We start from the raw sequence: 21937 nt of genomic DNA, 5'->3' as shown, positions 1-21937 counted from the left end.
CCTGATTTGTGATGCTCAGGTCCCTCAGGTCTCAGCAAAATTGGCCCCATTAAGAAACAAAGCACAGTCTGGTGCCCACATATGGATTTAGCAATTTCCCTTTATGTTAGCCAATTAGAAAACACTGGCTCTTTTCCTTTCCCAAATGCTTTCAAATTAATGAGGAGAAAAAAAAAAACCAAAACACATAGCAAAGGCTGAACAAAGATTGGTACTTGATAGAATTTGCATGTAAATCCTCCAAGATTCAATTTTAAGTAGAAGCAAACAAGGAAAATATTTACTGCTCAGCATTTCACAACCACACCAACGTTATCTTGCCTTTAGAGGCTCTTACAGGACTGTTAGTGGTGATTTCAGTCTGGAGGCTGTGAGCAGCGCTGCTGCTGAATGAACCACCAGACACAATTATTAAAATTATCTGCCCCAAGAGCAAAGCAGGGCCAGGGAGGGGCTGAGTCCCAGCTGTGCGGTTCTGTCTCCAGCCCATCTCAGCTTCCCTCGCCCCACTAACCCACCCAGCCTGCTCCAGCCTGCTCCTCAAACACTGATGGCAATGCCAGAGCTCCCTGCAGACTTCCAGCAGAATTCTGTTTTCTGGGAGTTTCTCTCAGGCTCAGCCATGGCCAGCAGAGCTGATTCATCCTCCCTGGCCATCCCATCCATCTGGAGCACAGGGAAACCCTGGCTCCTGTCACCGCTGCCTCACACGATGCCCCTGCTCAGAGCAGACCCACTGAGCACCTACTGCCAAATCTCTCTGCTGGAGATGTTTGCATTTGATGTGGGCTAGAAATATTTCCTAGGAGTTTTAGCTTAATTTCCTTTCAGAGAAACTCCTCTCCCCGGCTTTCCTTCAAGCTTATAAACCTGAATTACCATATCTCCTTAAGCAGCAAAAAGCAATAACTTCACCAGATCCAGGAAATATTAGTGGCATTATTCATGTAAATAAAGAATTTTTCATAGCATTTTTAAAGTTATTACAACAAGAGCATAAATAAACCTCACTGCTGGAATATTAGTATTTTATGTTAGTGGGAATCAGTTGTATGATACAGTCAACTAGGGAACTTCTGGGCACATTTAATTCCCATAACCACATGAACAACTTTGTCCTGTTAAATCTCCTTCTGCTTTGCATTTTCCATTCATTTCCTTCCAGCCTCAACACTGTCCCCAACTCAAAAAGCTTCAACTGAACCATAACGAGCCCCACAATAAAGCACCTCCAGAACTAAAGAAGACAAATGTCTTTTTGGCTTTTAAAGCTGCATTTCTCATTACAAATGCTGCCAATTGAAGCAAATCTTGAAAGGTGAGCACGGGCTAATGGGCAGAGAAGTAAGATAGAAGTTGGCACACCTAGATTTGACTCCTAGTCTCGAGATTATTCACCAAAATACTAAATACTGGCTGGTTTTAATGTCATTTAAGAACTAACTACTTGCACTTGGGATCACATTGCTCACACAAAGCAGGATGAAACTCTTAATGGATGACATGGAGCAAATAAGAATTTTCTGCTATCATGAGATAACCATCCTGCTCATCCCAGCTCCAGCCCCCCTTCCAGCATGCTGCAGGGAAGGACATGAGACCATTCCTTCAGTCCCTCCTTCCCACCTGAAAAACAGGCACTGTCTGCAGGAAACCGTGGGAGCTGAACATTTCACCCCGTTCATCTTTCCTCCTAAACCCCCTCAAATCCTACATTTTACAGAAATCCTCATTGAAAAGCACCCTGACACACTTGGGGGAGCGAAGCAAAACAGTTGATAAAAATCCTGATTAAAGCAGCATGTTCCCATGGTAGGTTTGGATTTCTGCAGGGTTTTGTAACTGCAGACATGAGGGGGACTACTGGGTGTGTCAGACCTTACCAGACCTGGCGCTCAAGAGCAAAGGAAAAGCATCCAAGAAGCAAAAAGCTGCTTCAGGAAAAATGAAACACAGTCCCTTGAGTGAAGAGAAGGAACTTGCAGCACATCTCTCCTTTTTCAGTGTGAGGCTGAAAAAGGCACTCTGCTAATGGATAATATTTATTTCTTTCTTTTACAGCATTTCTGCCAAAGCTGCTGATAAATAGGTGTCATTTCCTTACAATAATTCCTATAATAATGAGAAATCCCAGGCAGCCTCAACTCTAGATGGCGTTGGCAGCTCCTCTTAGAATCCATGAACTTGCTCCAAGGTATCCAACTCCTGGAGACTGAGCCTGATCTGATCTTACTGCAGACAGACAGAACTACTCCTACTGAACTGCTCAGAGAACTGGAGAACTCTGTCCAGCAACTCCAAAAGTGATGGGATAGTGAAAAGTACGTATTTGTTTTGTTGAGAATTACTATTATACCCACAAAGAACTGAACATCTATTAACTATCAGAAACTATTTCTATTTCTGCAGAGAGTAATGATGCCAGGAGGCAAGAACTGTGGCAGTAATTCATACCACACAGGCACAGGTTGAATGCCACCATGTCCCTGCCCTGACTTCACAATTTGAGTGAACTGCAAACTCCTCAAACAGCGCATTTGCACATTTCATTCTGTGACTGGGCTGATTCACCCAAACATTTCTGGATTCCCCAGAACACTAAACCCACAGGGCTGCCAAACAAGAGCCTGAGTTAGCTCTCATCTGCACTTCTAGCAAGGTGATGTTGTTTCGGAGGTGCAGCCATGGATCTCATCTTTGGCAGGGCTATAACTTCCACAGCCCTGCACTGAGCAGGAATCATTTGTTTCCTCAAGGCACCTTGTATTTCCTCAGTCCTAAAAGGAGCACCAGCATCTGCACAGGGCCCCCATGTGCTGAGCCCTGGTTTGCAGCAGGAACTCAGGACACAAGGGGAAAAGCTGGCTGCTGTTTCAGCCTCTGAAATCAGTCAGGGAGCACTCAGATCCCCCAGCCACATCACATACACGGTGCCCTTAAATCAGACATTTCAGAAAGTGGATATGAGAAACAAAATGTAAATATCCTCCCACTTTGGCCATGACAGTGACTGTTTTGAATTTATTACTGCCCTGCTGCCACAATTCTTCCTTGTGGAGAGCCAGTTCAGTGGCAAGCAGCTCCCAGCACCAGGCAGGGCTGGCACACACACCCTGGGTGACCCAGGGCAGATGCCAAGGGAGGCTGGTGGCCTCAGGATCTCCCAAAATACATCTGTAACTTCCAGAAGGAAGAGATAAACCACGCCCAGGTAACACCTGGCCGCTCAGGCGAGCATGACCAACACCTGGTGACCTTTCCTTTCTGACTGGAGGGGAGTTCTGTAATTCTCAGCTCAGCAGTGCCACTGACGCTGCATTAAAATGCTGCTTAAGTCTGCTCCTGTGACAACTCTTTATTTCAAATGATTGTTTATGAAATTTAATAGCAGCAGCTCATTCCTGGGTGATGGTGTCTGACACAGAACACTTAAAGTGAAATGTGAGTGGCATTTTTGTATGGCTCCTGTACTGAATATCATCACAGCCCCAGTTAATTAAAGTGCAGATGAGCTGTCATTAGGTCTGTATGAGTTAATTGGCCTTCTCAGGGGCCAAAATTAAAGCTACAACACATCTAGGGTGCAGACTCTCAGGCTGAACTTGCATTACCACATTTGGAGTCTGGGAGCAGGCAGCACCCAGAGGCAGCAATTCTAAGACCCAACCTAGAGGGCTCAAGAAATTTGGTCATTTCTTTCCTTTTTAGCTTGTAGCCTGAGCTTTTGTGCAAATCTGGCCCTGGGGTTTAAGCAAAATTTGGTCTGTAGTCTAAACTCCTCGTTTTGCAGCTGGAAGTTGATGTCAGTGGTTTTCCCAACAAGCCAGGAGCCTCCTTGCCATAAATCAAGAACCTGATAGGTTTTTTTAACCTTTTTATTACTAGCCTTACTTAAGTTTGCTGTATCACTGTTCATTTACTGGTTTACACAAAGTGAGCTCAAAAATACCATAAATTCTTTGCCCAGAACCTAACATCCAAGCCTGAAACTTTTTTCCTTGGAAACAGCTTGGTTATTCAAGCCTGGTAAAAAATTTGCATTTCTTGTTCCTAACCTAGATGAGAAGCATAAAACCATCTACATGAGAAAAAGCTGAGGGGGAAAAAAAAAGCCCTCCAGTAGCAATAAACAGATCCCAACCTATTGCAAAGTATGAAAAACTGGCTGCAACAGAATGTGATTGTAAAATGGTCATGTTGCTATGCAGACTCAATAGCTCATTTAAAGAGTGCCCAACCCTTCCCTGCCTTCCCTCCTCTACTCTTTTTCTCTTTCTGCAAATACGAATCTCTCAAATTATATTCACGAGAAAAATCACTAAATCATACTGCAACAGCTCAGGGCCTGGGCAAATATTGGGATCTCAGAGCAATTACAGACAGGAAGACAGTTAACTGCTGAACACAGTATTTATGGTAGTTAATTGATTACGAGCTACTTTAAAAAACAAAGCTCAGATCAAACTTCTCGTCCTTTCTGAAGCACATTTTCCCTTCAGTGAGATGCCTGAGAAAGCCCCACTGCAGCCTGAATGGAAGACAGAATGTCACCTACTTGCTGCTATTTTCCCTGCAAGTTTAATACATCCACCCACCCCTAAATCCACTTGGCTCAATTCATTCATTTACTTTTAGTTTTGCCTTTAAGCGTCTCTCTAGATGTCTGAAAAGAAAGAGATAAAGCAATTACTTGATTTCATCCTTGGGATTTCGGCTCTCAGCCTCGGCATGGTGCCTCTTTAGTGCTTGATGAGTGTCTAAATTCTCCCCAGCTTAAAGAGGGTTGTCTTCTCTCTCCATGCATTATACACATGGAAGAGAAAAGAAAAATCAAAGGGGTCCAAACTTCTCTGGGTGGAAATTTGGTTTCTCTCTGCTCTGGAGAGGCTGCGCCAACTTACACACAACAAAGATCTATCTCAAACTATTTTTTGAGCAGATATATGCATTTAAGCATGCTATATAAACTCTTAGCTATGATTTTAGAATTCATTCCATGACAAACAGCCTCTTTCAAAGCTGTAAATATGGTCACACTGAGTCAGCTCCTAGAATGAGCTCCCCAGGAGGGTTTGAGTCTGTGCCCCAGAGATCACGGCCCACAAACTGGAAGAAGAGGAATGGTTTGCTCAATACACAAAGTAGGGCTGAGCACAGAAAAATAATTAGAGAAAGCTACTGTGGTAGCTCTTGGGTTTATTTCTGTCTGGAAGTCCTTGAATAATGATCCCAAACACAGCACCAGTGATTACTGTTTCCCAGTGATTAATCAGCTGCAAACTCGTCGTCTTTTCTCTTCTTCATCATCTCCCTGAGAACAGTGGGAAGCTGAGCAGTGGCTTTTGGAAATGAAGCATTTTGTTCAGCTGCTCCCTATGAAGCTCACATGGGGGCCATACATTTCAGACTTGAGCCTCTCTTTCTCAGCCAAAACCCTTAATCTGCGAATTATTTGTACAAATGGGAATGAAAAAGAATTTGCCCTCTTTTCCCCCGATCCCTTCAGAGCCTGTGCTTTTAAGGCAGCTTCCAGCAGCCCTCCTTTTCTGCTCGGTAAAATGTGCGCAACAAATGCACACAACTGAGGTGTGGGAGGGAACCTCCCAGCCAAGAGCCCCCTGGACAAATTCCAGCCTCACCAGAGAGATCAGAGCTGACCCTCCAGCTATTTTCAGATCTTTCTCCATCAGAGGATTGTGGCTTCTGTGAAATATTGAGGTCCTCAAACTTCCAGGGCCAACAGGACTGGTCCAAAGGACTCCCTAATTTACACTGCCTATTTAGCAGTAAAATCAGTTTTTCCTTTTCTGTGACTTCAAAGTACCCAGTTATCCTGCAATAGTTATTAAAATTTTAACCTGGTAACAAGGAATCACTCTTACTTAGGTAGATATATTTAAGCGATAATCCACTTTGTGATAATATTCTGTCACATCAAAGCTTGCTTTTCCCATATTTTCAGTTTTTGCTGCGAATAATTTCACCTCTCTTCCAGAAAGCCCACAAATGAACAAATGAGATTGTGCACAAAGATGATTGATCTAAGTTATAGAAATGCAGCAACTAAATATGAATATATAATAAAATGCAGAAATGCTAAGTTTCCCATTTTATGTAATGAGGACTTTAAATGAACTGACACTGCTTTTTTCAATGGATAATCTTTTATCAGCTAGGAAGAATCTTACTGATGGTACACTAAGATGCACTGGGCAAACTTTCATTACAGAAGCTGGGGACACAGTTGTAACATCATTTCTACTCAGAAGCAGCTTCAGCTCGTACTTCCAAGGTCTTTGCTCTCACTAGCAAGAAATCTCACTGCTGGGAGCCCTGGAGTGTTTTCTGAATGGCTGTTAAACTCAAACTCTAAAATCCTTATCTGCAAAGCAGTCTGACAGACAGAGCTCAGCCCTGCTTTGATTCTCCAGGTACAGACACATCACCAAAATAACAGAGAAGCAAACGTTATCCTGACCCCACATCTCTGACAAGAACATTCCAAAAGGCTGACATTTAGTACTCTGCTCGCTGCTAAATCACACCTTGAACAGAACAGGCACAAAGTTAATACCAAACAGCAAGAAATGCAGGCCTGGACCTTATGAAAGAAAAGACAGGATATGGATTTCAAGAATGAGAGCTGCAAGAGATGTCTGAGAATCATTTCCAGCTCCACAGTGCAATGTTACCTGATGTTTGCCATTTCTGACAATAATGCCTGCAGTTAACACATTCCAGCTGGGAAGCAGGACTGGCCTGATGTTAAAAAAACTCAGCCTTTGATGCCCTGATGAAACAAACCTTGGATTTTTTCCTAGATTTGCAAACCCCCTTTGTGGAGCACTGCTAGGGACTGCAATCAGTCAGCCCTTTTGGCCATTCCCAGCTGGGACAGAGCTATGTGGCCACAGAGTAACTCCCCTCTTTATGTCTGGAAGTACAAAACCAATAAAGGTGCGATCTATGCCTTAAACAAAAACAGGGAAAAGCAATGGGTCTAAACTGTATTCCTAAAATAATAGCTGGTGTTCTAGTTCAGCAGCTCTGGCATTGAACTATTTCATGGGGGAGAAAATAAATTTCCTTTATAACACCCATCTTAACTGCCTCAAAAATATTCAGAGGTCTTTTATATTGTAACTTGAAGGCACATCTCAGCTTGCTCCTCATGTCCCTGAAACTGTGACCAAAACTGCAGAACTCCCATCAGCTGTTGACACGGTTTTGTTTCCTGTAAAGACCCACATAAAAACTGATAGCAAACCTCAGTGCTTCTCTCCCTTCCTGACATAACTTGACCAGAGAATTCCAAGGGGTCAGACCACACAGATGCATGAATCACGTTTGATCCTGGTTTATGGAAGTCAATGGAGTCGTAGCACAGATGGCCTTTAAATCTCCTGTGACCTGGAGGACTGATCAAATGCACTGCTTGGAGCACACTGGGGGCTTTTGCACCACTGTCACCAGAATATTTTAATCTTGGACGTGCTTATTTCAAAGCACCCTTCTGAGGCTGCATTATCCCTTCTTGTATCAGGTGAACGCAGACGTGGTTGGCCCAAGGTTGCACAGCCTGTGCTGGCAGAGCAGGGAAATTATCTGCATCTCCTAACTTTACATTTACAAATGGAACAGCAGCAGAGCAAGATACAATGGTTTTCTTACTGATAGTAGTCAATCCTTAATCAGAAAACTTGCTCATGAGCACCACACAGAACTATCTAAAGATTGTGATCACAAGTCTACAGACACTCCACAGCACAGAATTCTTTGTTTTTAACAGAAGAGCTCATAGGAACTCATAACAGCTTTTACTTAATACAGCCTTAGCAAGGACTGTTCCCAGCTCTCTAGTTTAAGATCTCAGATTCTGGTTTTTTGATGCTCATCTTAGGACTAAGTGAATGTAAAGCCATATTAATGAGGTAAAAATGTTACTCTAGATCACGAAATTCAGCCAAAATGAGAATTAACCTAAGATCAGAAACTGAATGTCACAAACTCAAAGCCACAAACTCAGATCAGATGCTTTTATACCTTAAGGGCAGTCCAAGCTGGAAATTCGTGATGAAACTCCAAACTGGGAAAGCCCTCTGTGCTGTTGCCAACACAGTCAAGAGAAGAAAAAGCCACAGAAACTATTGTGCATTTTAAATAGAAAGAATATCATGGCTCTGGAATTGTATCAGCATCCAAACTTTGAGAAAGGACAGTGCACGTGAAAGCTGCTAAACAGAAGACAAAATAAAACAAAAAAGAGGGGATGGGACAAACTGAAAACCTCACAAAGGAGATAAACTCAACTACAGATCAGAATTATTTTGTCTTCCCCTCCCAGTTTTAGGCATAAAGGCAGGTCCAGCAGCTTTCAGTGGGAACTAGGTGATTATCTCTGCTAGTCCCTTTGGAAAATTCCACCCCCATAAATTCCACCCCCACCTTCTCTACACGCTCATCTACACCAAAGAGTTTTCCTCCTTTCGTGTCTGCACTGAAGGCAGTACATATTCCTGAACTGCCCTCACCCCATCTTCTACCTCATTGAAAGCAGACACAAAAAATACTCAGTTTAGTTTTCCCTTTTTTAAATCCACATCTTTGCTCCCTGCTCTCAGCAATGGGAAACAGATTCAGCCAGCCTTAAAACACTATCTCAGCAACAAAGCATGCAATGTGCTCCATCTCATCTCTCCGCTCCAACTGAGTTTACAGCAGTGGGTGGCTTTCAAACCCAACATTTGATCAAAATGAAAAACCGGGCATTCCTTTCACCCCATGACAGGCAGGCTGATATAAATCACAGCCTTCCCAGCAAGGGCTCTTCCACAGACAATGAGTTGTGGCAGTGCCTCAAAGCTCAGCCCCGGCCATTGTAAGAGAAAGTTTCAGGTTTTTAAAGCAGGCCTGGGCTTTTTACAACGGTACTAAAACCAAGAGAGGGGGAGAATTTATGGTGTCGTTGTTTGAGGGGCAAGGAAGGCATCTCCCCTTCAGGAGTTGTATTTGCAGTGCATTGCTCTGGGTAGAAGGTTTGTGCCAGTGCCTGCTTTTAATTTTCAGTATTTCAGTAGCATTGAAATCTCCAAACTGGAGATTTCACATTTCACACTCACACACATTTACACACACACACACACACACACTGAAGTTCATTCATTGTGCCCTCACTGTTTTATCAGGGAAAAGAACCTCTCCCTTAGCCCTGGAGAAAAGCTCCTGGATGTATCTGCTCAAGGAAAGGATGGTGTCAGACATCCTCTGGCTCTGATTTAGGAACACAAACAGTGTAGGTAAGCATCCAGCAGCAGCTATTAAATCCATGTGTGTGTGCACAACACTCCAGAGTGTGATCAAAGCAGAGCTGATACCATCCCCAGCCCTCTGCTGCTCCTTGCTAACCCAGTAACCTATTACACATGCCCTCCAGCCTCAACCATTTTAAGCCTGGACTTCAAAAGATCAGCTTATCCTTTAGGGCTGAGCTGAGTGACAGGTGGGGGGCAGAGGGAGCCCCCTGCCCTCCCTGCAGCTGGGGTGTAGGGTTGCACAGCTGGCTGGGGGGCTTGGCTGCATTCCTGGGCCACCCCTGTGCCCCTGCTGCTGCCCTGCTCTGGGCAGCAGGAGCTGTGCTCACAGGAAGCTGTGCCATGCAGAGGTGAGAAATCTCAATTCACCTGCCTTTAGGGACCTGCTCAGCTGCCAGGGAGGGCTGGGTACACCAGCTGGTCCTGGGGATGGAGGGATGCCCTCTCACAGCCTCAGGGAGCACAGCAAGGGTTTACAGGGTGCCCATCCCAAAAATCTGCTGTGCTGCAGAACGCTGAGCCTTGCTAACAGCCAGGAGCACCAGGAATACAGCTCAGTGAAAGAGGGAAGAAGAACAGGCTGAGAGCTTAATGGGCACTGAGGGAAGAGGAGCTCCATGTGAAGAGGTTTGAGAGGCATCCGCATCCACATCAGGGTTTGCCTCGTGGGGTTTGTGTATCTGCTACCAAAAGCTCAGGAACCACGGCAAGGGGCACCATGGCACAAAGAGACTCCAGAGCAGATCCTGAGCCTTCCCTGCACGTGACACAAGTCACACCTGGTCAGTTATTTTACAGCACACAGAAGACTCAAATTGTACTTTTCATCTATACTCTCTTCCTATAAAAAGGGAATATTAGGGCAGGGCAACTGTTGGAAACCTCCACACACCAAGCTGTTCATCCATACTGAGTTTTTTGATATTCTTTTCTATTAATGAAACTTTTTTCTCCCCAAAAAATTGTATAACTGAGCTTGAACTCTGCTAACTAAGCAGTGGCAGGTTATATTCCAGCAACACAGCAGTTGTTTCCCTCAGCTGTGAACACACTCCCTCTGCCTCAGCAGTCTGCTGATGGCATTGCTGTTCAAGGAACACATTCTCATGCAGTGTAAGAACATGAGATGCAACAGCCAGGCAAATAAGGCTATTAATTACCTAATGAATGTAAAGTGTTGTTTCTCTGAGAGTCTGCTGTACAATCACATTTTCTGCCTCAGAAATATAAAAATCTAGAGGAAAACCAAGCAAAATTATTTACTCAAAATCCAGATTATGGGGCGGGAGAAGCAAGTCAAAATTATAGGGAAACCAATTAGCCTGTCTTTAGAAAGAGGTGCACACAAAGCTGACTCTGAAAGCCTTTTCCTGTTTTCAAACATGAATTTGGATTGCTGTGGCACACTACTACCCAAAGGAGGCCACTGCTTTAAATTCAACAGTCAATTCAGCAGTACCAGAACCTTCCAGCCACTGAACTTCAGCTGTGTGTCAGTTCTACGAATGGCAGCTAAGGCAGGAACATGAGCACAAGTCTTGGAGCAGTGAGCTCCGAGTCCTGCAGCGGTGCTGAAGTTACTGTGGGACCCCAGAACATCACTCATGTGTCACTGCACATCACCAGACGTGTCTGAGAGCCATTGCTCAGAGGTGGGAAATCAGCACAACGAGCCAGAGCAGGAAAATAATAACTCGGGCATATGACAAAATCAGCTGGTAATTTAAACTCTGTGACTGTCAGCATTTTAAAACTTACACAACAAATACGCCAGGGTCCCTGAAAAGTCATCACAGTGAGGTAAGAGAAAAAACAATAATCTTCTGTACTCAGCTTTAACTACATTTCAAAGTAATATCTCCTTTCTCCTATCATGTCAATACAATGTGGAGTGGGAACTGATGCTCACACACAGCACCAGGCCTTCAGCTTATTTCCAGTGCTAACTTTAAATAACAATGCATGAATGGCCAAAGTGCCTGGTTTATAGCATCCTCCCTTTCAGCCTCTCCCTTGTCCCAGTTCATTTCCCCGTGGCACGCTTTGTTCTTAAAGCAGTCTTAGCCACTCATACATCAAAATATTTAATCAACATTTCTCAGTCAGGAAATAATCCTGCTTTAGACCGGTTCAGTGGGAGACTCTGCAGTGGATTCAACCTAAAAAAAAGGGTCAGAATGCATTTCCGAGGGTGCTTTAGAAAAATCAATGCTGACAGGTTTTTAATGAAAATCAATAAGTGACATTAGATAATGAAACAAACATCCAGCAGCACCACAGCCAGGCCATTTAGACAATCAGCTTGGGAAGGATTCAGCGAGGTGAGCGCTTGAGCGTGCCGCCAACGCAGGCTTCAATAAAGCGCTGCTTTTTGTTTGTTTTAATGAGAATCTCCAAATGTGGTTCCTGTGAACAATGCCCCAAGGGCTCCCCATTTCCCCGGTGCCCGTTCCCCAGTGCGGGCAGCTCCAGGGAGATCAGCCCGAGGAGCAGGGCCGTGTCCTGGGGACAGTGTCCCGCTTTGGGAGCCGCTGACCCGTGCAGCCGCCGCCAATGCTTTGACAAGCTGCGCTGCAGCCCCAGCGGGGAACACTGAGCCATTAAAAGCTGGAGTTGTGAAACTCTTTAGAAGAGGCCTGTCCCTTCTCAGAGTAATTAATTCTTTGACTGCCACACTGAGATGCAATGAATGAACACATACTCTCGGGAGGAACAGCTATGCTAATGCGGAGGAGCCGCGGACAAAGAATCCAAGGGCTCGCTGGAGCTGGTGAGACTCTGTGCAAACTGCCCGTGCCATACACATGCCTGAAAACCAACACAGCTCGGGGGAACCCACCTCACAGCCCAACGTTTACCACAGACATCGGTATTTACACTGCATGTTCCTTATCTGCATCCTGCAGGAGTCACCTGGAACCTTCTGCACAAGTGGAACCATCTTTGCTCGGTCTGTGACCATTCCCAAAGCTTGGGATGCTGGCAGGTGCCACCAGGATGTGATCCCAGTGGGAGCCAGCACAGCCCCCAGCCCTGCTTGGGGAACATTGCTCTGGCCACTGTGGGACTCTGCACAGCACAACACAGCTGTTCTCACAGGCTTTTCCTGCAGGGAAGGAGGAATCCCACTCTCCTGGGCTCTGCACATTTGGTTAGGATTGGTAAGTCACCTTCAATACGAAACAGCCCCTGAAATCAGAGTCTTCCTGGCTCTGACTGTACCTGTGCCAAACCCTGGGCTCTGTTTGCAAGATTTCAAATCACAGCTCAAATGAAAAAAAAAAATCAAACAATGTCATAGCAGAAAATCATTCGAGGAAAAAGAATAAAACAACTAACAACCCACATGCAAAAGTTACTGATAAGAACAGAGGAACAACGGCTCATTATTGAATAACACTAAGACACTGATGGTAAGAATAGAACTTTCCACCTTGAGATCCACAGCAAACCCCTATCTCTGTTCTATGTGAGATAGAACAGCTTAAAAAAAAAGAAAGAAAACAAAACGGAAACAAACAGCTGAAACATAACCGAAACAGAACCAGTTCTAGTCAGTTCCGCTGTTTAAAATCCCACTGCTCTAAAACTAACAAGGAAACAAACAAACAATTCCCCCAGTGGTTTGAAACATTCACGCTTTCCAGGAAAGCTGGCAAATTGAGCCAAGCCCAGCGCAGTGGAGGAAGCCTTGCAGGTTTCCAGGCAAACTTGCAGTATCTGGGGGCAGGTTTGAACAAAAGCCTACCCAGGGAGTCAACGAGAGCGCTGCAAGATTCATGACAAAGTCAGACATGGTGTTTGGCTCCTGGCTGGCCAGAAGGCTGTGACATTAACACATGCTTCATTACAGCAGAATCACAGCCGGCTCATTCAGGGCTGCAGAAATTAGGGATGGTACACATCAAACGTGTTTTCCCAGCAAAACACAGGGCCTCCAGCCTGGCCCTAGAAAATCACTAATTACGGCGCAGAACCTATTTACATTCACGGAATACAACTTCTGTTTGGCCGCTCTTTGTCTTGATTTTTTCCACTGCAAAGGATTTCAAAGTCATCTTCCTGACAAGAAGCAATTGAATATTTTTTCATATTCCAGCAGAAATTCGAAAAGAATCAAGATATAAAAATACAAAGTGACAGAAATGAATTTAATATGTTCTCTTAGCAAGCATACAATGATGTTTTATTAGCAGGATAAATTACTTTACACCTCATAAGCAAGGGCTCCTACACTGAATTACTGTTGCAATTCAGACAGTTACATGCAATCAATCAAAGAAGATTTTAAGTCGGTGCTATTTAATGGCTAATTCCTCAAAACACAAAATAGCTGAGCTCCTGCAATTAGTCTCCTACAGAAGGAAAGTAAAGATGTCACAAAGCAAGTAAATGAAAGTAAAACAACCCAAAGATCTTGGGGGAAAAGGGGAACTTCTTTAGCATTAATAGAACAGTGTTAGAATAGTTCTAACAAGTACAATATTCTATATTGATTTCTAGTGAAACCCTTGTGGTAAAATATGCTTTTCAGTATGATGAAGCACGCAGCAATCTCATTTTGCAGGTTAGCATGCATTTGAAGGGTTTTTACTGAAAATAAGTTCAAGTCACCAGAACTGGAGAACGTAACTGTGTGAATGTCTCCATTCTCTTAACCACTATTTATAGCAAATTACAATATTTAAATAACCAGTACCAAAAAAAAGCTTCTTCCACTTAGAAATACATTTAAAATACTCAGCTTTGAAGCATCTTCCTTGTTAACAGTCTTTCTACAACATCACATTCTCAACTGGCATAAGTCAAAGGGCTTCTTCAATATTAACAGAGATTCCATATTCCTTTGCTCCAGCTAAACTTTTGTGGCATTTTAATAATATCCAGATTTTAGAGAAGATACAGATAAATGAGGCTGCACTGTCTCAGTAACATACATCTCCCACTCTCCATTGCCTTCTGGAAAGGACTAAGTCAGGATTTTGATGCTGCTGGGAGCGCAGTGTTTGCAGTTCCCTTTGCAGTGAGCTCATAAGCTCATCCCTGAGCTCCCAAATTCCCCCTGCTGCTGCAACGTGAGCTGGGCCGGCTCCTCACGGACAAAGGCAGGATAAAAAGTGTTACAGGGACAAACGCGGGTGTTTCCAGGATTTCTCACATGTGAAAGCAGCACTTTGCCTTCAGCTCGGTAAAGGTGAGGTGAGAAGGGGGCAGTTAATGAGGGATGGTCGAACTGTAGGAAATGATACCGAAGGAAGCAATATGGGAGCAGCTGGGAAGAAGTGGGCTCAAAACCAACACGTTGTCTAAAGTCTTCTAGAGTGAGCCACAGAGAGGAGTTAACATGCACAGGGGATGAAGAAATACACTACATTTACCATGTGAAATGATATTCGCATGAGAAATACCAGGTATTACACCAGTTTCTCTTCTCCCCAGGCTGCTGCAGCAGCCACGTGGGCAGTTCTCTCCCTGAAACCTGCTCTCCCAAGGTGATTCACCCGAGGAATCCCCACAAGCAGGCAGCACATTTTCTCAGTGGCTGCCTCGGATGGATGGATGGATGGACGGATGGATGGACGGATGGATGGATGGACGGACGGATGGCTGCCTCTCCCCCGAGGACAGCAATGAACGGCTTTGCAGCCCTCCTGCCTTCCCCGGCAATCTGTCACCAGGCTGAACAGCAACCTGCCCATTCCTCATGCCACAGGTTACAGACCAGGGCACCAGGGAGCACACAAACCTGAGGGAACATCCCTCCCTTGGGCACACCGAGTGGGAGGCAGGCAGAGAAGCAGCTCTTCAAAATATTTTTATAAATATATTTACACTCTTTTTACGGAGGGAGTAGTCAGGAACACAGTTTGATACTTCTAAAGAAGTACCAAAGCAAACAGCTAAATGAGTGCACTAGTTTCTGTGACGTGTTGTATCTTGATTACTGCAGAGTAAAATGAAACCTCATCCTCTTACAAAAATAAGAATAATGACTTTTCTAGCAAAAGTACCCACTCTGACAGAATGCTCCATTTTCAGTTTAGGTTTTACTTTATTTTCAAGTACCAACTGGGGAACAGCCAGATTACAATAAAAATGCAAAGCATCAGCTGAATCTTGTTCCGCCCCTGTGGGCCCAAGTGTCATTCTGAGTCTCTCTGGGATCCAGGATTCCTGAAGTCAGGCCCTCCCTTAGAGCCCACAGCCTTCCACCATCAACTCCAAAGCTCTACAGACTCCTCCAGCTTTACCATTTGCCACCTTGGTGATAAATTCCAAGTGATTTTACCAAGCAGTAGCAATTATTTCATTGCACAAGAATGATTTATAGAATGAACTTGGGCAGGGGAGAGGGAGAAGTGAAAAATATTTTCCCTCTTCCCTCCTTCTCCTGAATCACAATTCCGCTTCGCGAAAGATCAAGAGGGACCTTCTGTGCCAATCTGTACTATCAAAAGTATAATGGAAAAGTCAGTCACTTTCTCAGTTACTGTGAGGGAATGTAAGTGAATTCCACAAAGGAACAACTGAAAGCAATCAGATTCACTTTCTGCACAGCTGGGAGAAAAGCAATGCTCTTACTTAAGAAAAAAAGGATTAAAAACCAACTTAAATTTCCCTTCTTCAGAACCATCAATCCCTTTGAATGTAGAGAGCCCACCTTTCAGCTACAAATTGGCAGAAGTAGTGAACCACCACAGCAAATGCTGTGCCCTTCAAAGCTATAGTAGAAAGTCCTCTAAGGCTTTTCTCCAGGGGTGGAACTCCCTCCACATCCTGAACAATCAGCATCCTCCTTTATGCAGCTACAGCAGTGCCCTTGTTTGCTTGCTGTGGCTGGCAGAGGTCACCACAGCACACACAGCTAACCAGAAGCTCACTTCATAACCTGTCTCGGGGCCACAGCCGCTAGATTAATTTTCTTGCAAGTGAGGTTTGAGAGACTCCTCCCACACATCAGCTGAATGGGTGTGAGCAGCCCGTTCTTGGGGAAAGCATCTCCACACCGAGTCTGCCCGGCAGAGTCCTTCTGAACAACTGCAGGAGTGCTCCTGGGAGGGCTGACACCTCCAGACCTGGCAGGATACAAAGCCAGGGCAGGAGACACCCATCAGGAAGGGCTGCCTGGGGCAGAAGGCAAATATCTGCCCTGCTGGGCTACTGCTGATAGAGTTCCACATCACCCAGAGCAAGGGCCAATAAAGAAAATACATCTACTGATCAATTCAGCAGCCCCCACTGGCAATGAGGGATACCTCACCTGGGCTGGCAGCATTTGCAGCAAGCCTGGGTACCCCAGCACACAGCAATGGTGCTGCAAACCAAGAATACACACTTCTCCTAGAGCTGCATCACTGCACAGCCCTCCAGGCATCCATTCTGAAAGGGGAGCTGAAGAGCAGAGCAATGACCAGAACTCACCTAGCAAAGACAAACCCCACAGCTCAGCTACTGTGAAAAGCCCTGATGAGACACTCCAAGGGATCAGAATGGATCAAGTCAGTCCTTCCCACCCAAATTCTGCCCTCCCTAACACACCATGCCTGACAGAACTGTAAAAAGTTCATTCCAGGCTGAGTAAGCTTCTCACCTTGACTGAATGAACAGTTCCTAGTTACAGACTGCCACAGATGGCAAATGGGATCAGGGAAGAGCAGCACTCAGCAGTCACTGCTGAAGACAGGGGATGATGTCCTGTGTGCCACAGGATGCCCTGCCTTCCCCCATTGCCATGGAGCTGGCAGTGTTCCACAGCTGCAAGGGAGAACACAACTCTGCAGCCTGAGCGGGGAGAGGTGAAAAGGGAACGGGTGAAAGGGAGATGCAGAATTACTTTTCCATTCAAATGTGAAAATCCAGAGATACACATGGGTACAAGTAAGGGCAGAATAAAGCCTTAAATATTTAGTCTTCTTTGAAGCTTTCACACTAATCACTTAAGCCAACACAACATCTTAAAAATCTACAGCATTATCCAAAGCCTTTCTGTTAAGCCAGTTCTAAGGATACAATCAGTTCCTCTCCCGCCCTGACATCACACAAAGCGACTCAGGCAGCAGTTAATAAATCTAAGCCCCTGTGACAGATTTCATCTTCCACGGGGGAAAAAAAGCTGCAGAGGAAACCGAAAAATAAAAGAGGATCTGAGGGAAAAATCTATTCATTGATCAGGGGAAGGAGAATGCTAAATTCAGCTGGCAAACAGCAGCCTGGCAAAGGAGCCATCGAGACACTTCCGAGTGTGCTGGCACAGCTCGTCCTGGGTCCCCTCAGAGGAGCTGCAGGTTCTAAATGCACCCATCCAGCACTGCAGAATCAGACCCAGCTTTCTGATGCACTGAAAACAGAACTCTCCTCTGAAAATCCAAACTTGCATCCTGAAATTCCTCAGTGTCCAAAATGTGCCAAATGACTAGCTCCTCTGTAATTGGCATTTTGTAGAGGAGAAATGCTCACCTCCTGCACCAGAGCCAGTCTCGCAGTGGGAGAGGTGGTCATTTTCTTTTCACTGATCTCTCTGAAACAATTTACAGTAATCCCACATCTTGAAAAAAATACTTAGAAGCCATAAAATTAAAGCAGCCTTTCTTCTATGCTACAGAGGAGTGTACACAAACTCGAGCACAGACTTGCTGAAGAGTGGAAGGGGTTAAAAATCTGTGGAGAATGAGAGAAAAAGGCTAAAAAGCACTACTGCAGTTAATGTTAAAAACACTAATTTCAGTCCATTTGTGCATTCAGAGGCATTCCAGTTTGAATTTCTTCAGTGAAACCAGATGTCTGCAGTGATCACCAGAACGCACAGACTACAGCACCATCAGCTTGTCCTGGGCACAAGTTCCAGCACATCCAAAGAAATTGGGGACTCTCAGAGAGGAAACAGCTAAATGCAATAACCTGGTGATTGCTCAGAAACACAGCTCTCAGGGCTGGAACTGGGAGGGGGGTGGAAAAGGACGACAGCAGTGATGAATCCTGAGCAGAGCCTGACTCCAAACACAACTGTGAAAAAAGCACATAATCAAGAGACAAAAAGCCTCCCAGGGAATGAATGTATCTGGTTGCTCTGTCATTGCATATAATCAAATAGATGTTATAATAGTGAGACAGCACGTTACAGAGACAGCTGTAATAATCAGAGCTTTAACAGGCTCCAACACAAAACCCTACAACATGGCAGTGTCACGATCATCTTCACTCTCAAGCTGTCCAACTGAGAAGGGAGGCTGTGCTTTTATTAGCTTATATTAGCACACCACTTATCTAGTTTCTAAAAGCAGAATTAAAACCTTCTGCCATGCGCTGACACCTGGCTGCTGTCCAAGCCTGTACTTCATTTAGCATTATCACTGAAAAACGGGAGGCCTAGGCAACCCTGGAGGGAGATGGGAGGACAGACGGCTGCCCATTACTGTCAGCTCGCTCCATGGGCTCGCTTCTCCAGCCTCCAGGAGACAGGGACCTGCCAGAAATCACAGCAAGAAAAACTGAGCTCCCTAACTTCACCAATTCAGGCTATTGGATCCCTTTTTCTGTCCCCAAAACCTTATCCGAGTATCAATTCAGAACAAACAGCCTGGATGCAGATGTGATCTCAGTGAGGGATTTTCTGTGCCTGACACAAGGTTTGTGCACAATCACCGTTCCTACTGATGCACTCCCTGCTTTCAGAGAACAAGAGGAGCATTTTGTGGAAGTGTGAGTCCAACACACCAGCTTTGCATGAAGTTTCTGACACCATTTCCCACAGCTGGCTCCTCCTGCCCCACTGCTATTCCTAGCACAGAGGATTTTCCAGCTCCATCCCAGGTCCAAGCAGTGACACAATGGCCACTGCTCTCTCCAGGCAGAGCTGAGTGCATTCCCCCACTGCCAGGCAATGCTTTCTAGCTCCAAAAGCCCTTTTTGTTTGTAACCACACCTTATCTGCTCCATTACTAAATCCCTATTCCCCTGTATTAACAAGAACATTGGGATACAGCGGTAGAGCAAAGCTGCAGAAGAATTACCTTTTAACTAATTTGTGAGCCTCCAGCTGCCCTGTTCTCCCATTCCAGAAGCTCCCTGAACCTTGCCAGAACAGCGGTGTTTGACATGCCAAACCCAAGTAGAGGACAAATATGAATATGGTGATTTGCTCATTGAGCTGCATACATAATCATTAGAAAAGTAATGAACAAAGAACACAGCAGGCCAGAAAAAAAAGAGATTGAGCAGGCAGGGTCATGTATTTCAGCAAAGTTTCCTAGCTGTTTATTAATTAATTTGAGACAGCTTTTCAGAAACCTTATAGCAACAGGGGCCCCCATTTATTCCAGGTGAGCACAGTTTAACTGTGGAAGATCTCTACCTGGGAGGAAGCGGTTTTGAGATCAAGAAAGAAAAAACCAAAAAAGGAAATTAAGAGTTTGAAGGGAAGAAAAAGTTAAGAAAAATATCACCACAGCCTCTCAAACACATAATGGTCCTTCAGCAGGGGGAAAATCTCTCCCCCTCTCAGCTCCAGGTTATCTGAGCTGCTGGATAAAAGTCCATGGAGCCACCACTCTGCAGTGGCCATTCCCATACCCTCAGACACTCGGAGCAGGACCTACAGAGCACATCCACCCCAACACCTCTTTCCATCAGGAATGCCCTTCCTGGAGAGAAGAAGGATAATAATAGCCAGGACTTACAGTTTATCATTCTTCTGACAGTCAGAAAGTAAGCTTGAAGTGAACTCCTTTCATCCCTTCCCACTGTTTCTCTCTGCTCTGTCTGGTGCACAGGGGTAATTAAAGCATTTTACTGCCTGACTGACAGCCCAGTGCCCCACGAGCCACAGGCGAGTAAAGGGCACGCATATTCCACAAGGAATGTAAACAGAGCCATGGCAAAATAGTCAGCAGTCACCTCCAGCAGCATTCCTAAAAATCAAGGAACACTCCACAGAACTTCCTTTCTCTCCCTCCATTGATGTTTTATATTAAAAATCAAACCCAGTCTCAAGTGAACAAAGATAAGAGCATGAACGTTCTTATTTTGCTCCGAGCATTCAATTTGCTAACGCATTTTAGCTGAAATTCCTGCTTAGTCACGCCTGACACAATCCAGTCTTTTAGGCAAACATTCCCTCCATTCTGTGTGCTATGGCTGCCAGCCAGCTTTCAGTTGATGTACCCAGGGCTTTCTGCTGGTGTCCAAGCACAGCGAGATCTCTCAAACCTGCTCCCACACAGCACTGCCACCCCTGCATATGCTCTCCCTTCAGAGACAAAGCAGATGCAGATTTATGTATAGGCAGGTCTGAATAGTGCATATTAATTTCAGAGATATCAAACAGAAAAACTTCTAAGTCAGGCAGTACGCAGGAAATAACTGCATGTCGTGAAACAAATAAATCTTTCTGCAAACAGCCAAAGGACATTGTTCTCCACCCTGGAATTAAAGCTTTGTTGTAGGTGGATTTAAATGAAAAGCTTTGTCTCTGTGGAAAAAACAGCAATAGAAAAAAATCATAATTTGTTAAACAAAACACAAACCCAAACAATTTCCAAGGCTCCTACAAAAGGAAAGTGAAAAAGAAGAACAGATCCAAAGCTTCTGATTAGAAGTCAGGCTCAGAAATTCTGACACTGAACACATTGTTCAGCTGCATTTCCTTCTCAGATGACATCTTTAAAGTCCAGAGAGTTTCCTTTAAGATCCCAGACAAGATTTTTATCAAAAAGGAGAAAAGATGCCCAGTATTTTGGCCAAGTACCTGACCACCGTTCTCACTACCATGTCCTGCCTAACTCAGCTACCCACAGCCTCGAAATTCAGGGCAAGAATCTGCTAAAGCAAAGCGCAGAAAGAAAGAAAAGAGGAAATCAAGTTTTCCCTGTTACCTGAAGCAGTGCTCTTTGATGCTGGGTGGCAAAGCAGCTTCCAAACAAAGGCAGGAAGGGGAACCAGCCCAGCTCACAAGCAGCTCTCACTGATGCTGAGGTGAAAGGTAAGGCAGAAGGTAATTCCACTGGAGTCAGTAAAAGCTGGCAAAGAACTCCTGCCTTTCAGGGCACCAGGCTGCTCTGCTGCTGCTGCTACAACCCAGCCATGCCCTGTCCTCCTCAGCCCTTGGGAGCATCATTCCATCCCCGTGCTCTTCCTGGGCTGTTCTGAGGTTTCTTGTGCCTGAAGCTGCGAGCGGGTCGAGTTTCCTCAAGCTGAAAGAGCACTGAGAAGGTCTCTGAACATTCAAATCTTTCTTCCCTTCTGATAGCAGCAACTCCTCTCTTCAATTGTGCCTGCTCAAGGTTTCTCCAGAAATGCAGGAGAATAGAGCCTGCTCTGGAAATTATTAATTATTCCCCAAAATATCATTAATTTTGGAGTAGTTTTTTTGAGATAGTTGGTCTGTTGCCTCAGCTCTAATTACATTTCTCATGTCAATTAATTAAAACCATGCTAAACGAAATGCCAGTTTTTATTTAAAGTTTAGGGGACAAAATCATGGGATAAAATTAGATGTTACCAGACATGATCTCAGCAGGTTTTCAATTATTCTATGGATAATACAACCCTAATTCAATACAAAGCTGTAATTAAGAATGTAATTAACTTGTGGCATTCTACTGATGTCATACACCACAAGAACACATAAC

At 44.7% G+C, this 21937-nt stretch overlaps 1 protein-coding gene across 3 annotated transcripts in view; it reads right to left on the bottom strand.

Annotated features, from left to right (window-relative positions):
- Window positions 1-21937, bottom strand: part of TMEM132C (transmembrane protein 132C) — a 172852-nt gene that overhangs the window by 134953 nt on the left and 15962 nt on the right. The window contains exon 1 of one of the 3 annotated variants that reach the window (XM_030958568.1): window positions 19988-20603. The exons of the other annotated variants lie outside the window; for them this stretch is intronic. Coding sequence (XP_030814428.1) covers window positions 19988-19997 — 10 coding nt within the window. The 5' untranslated portion in view covers window positions 19998-20603. Of the gene's footprint in view, window positions 1-19987; window positions 20604-21937 lie in introns of those variants that run through there. 3 annotated transcript variants of the gene reach the window in all.

The sequence above is a fragment of the Camarhynchus parvulus genome, chromosome 15, assembly GCF_901933205.1.
Source record: "Camarhynchus parvulus chromosome 15, STF_HiC, whole genome shotgun sequence".
In the NCBI taxonomy this organism is placed as follows: Eukaryota; Metazoa; Chordata; class Aves; order Passeriformes; family Thraupidae; genus Camarhynchus; species Camarhynchus parvulus.
The sequence above is the reverse complement of the archived record's forward strand: the minus strand, read 5'-3'. Positions and strand labels throughout refer to the sequence as shown.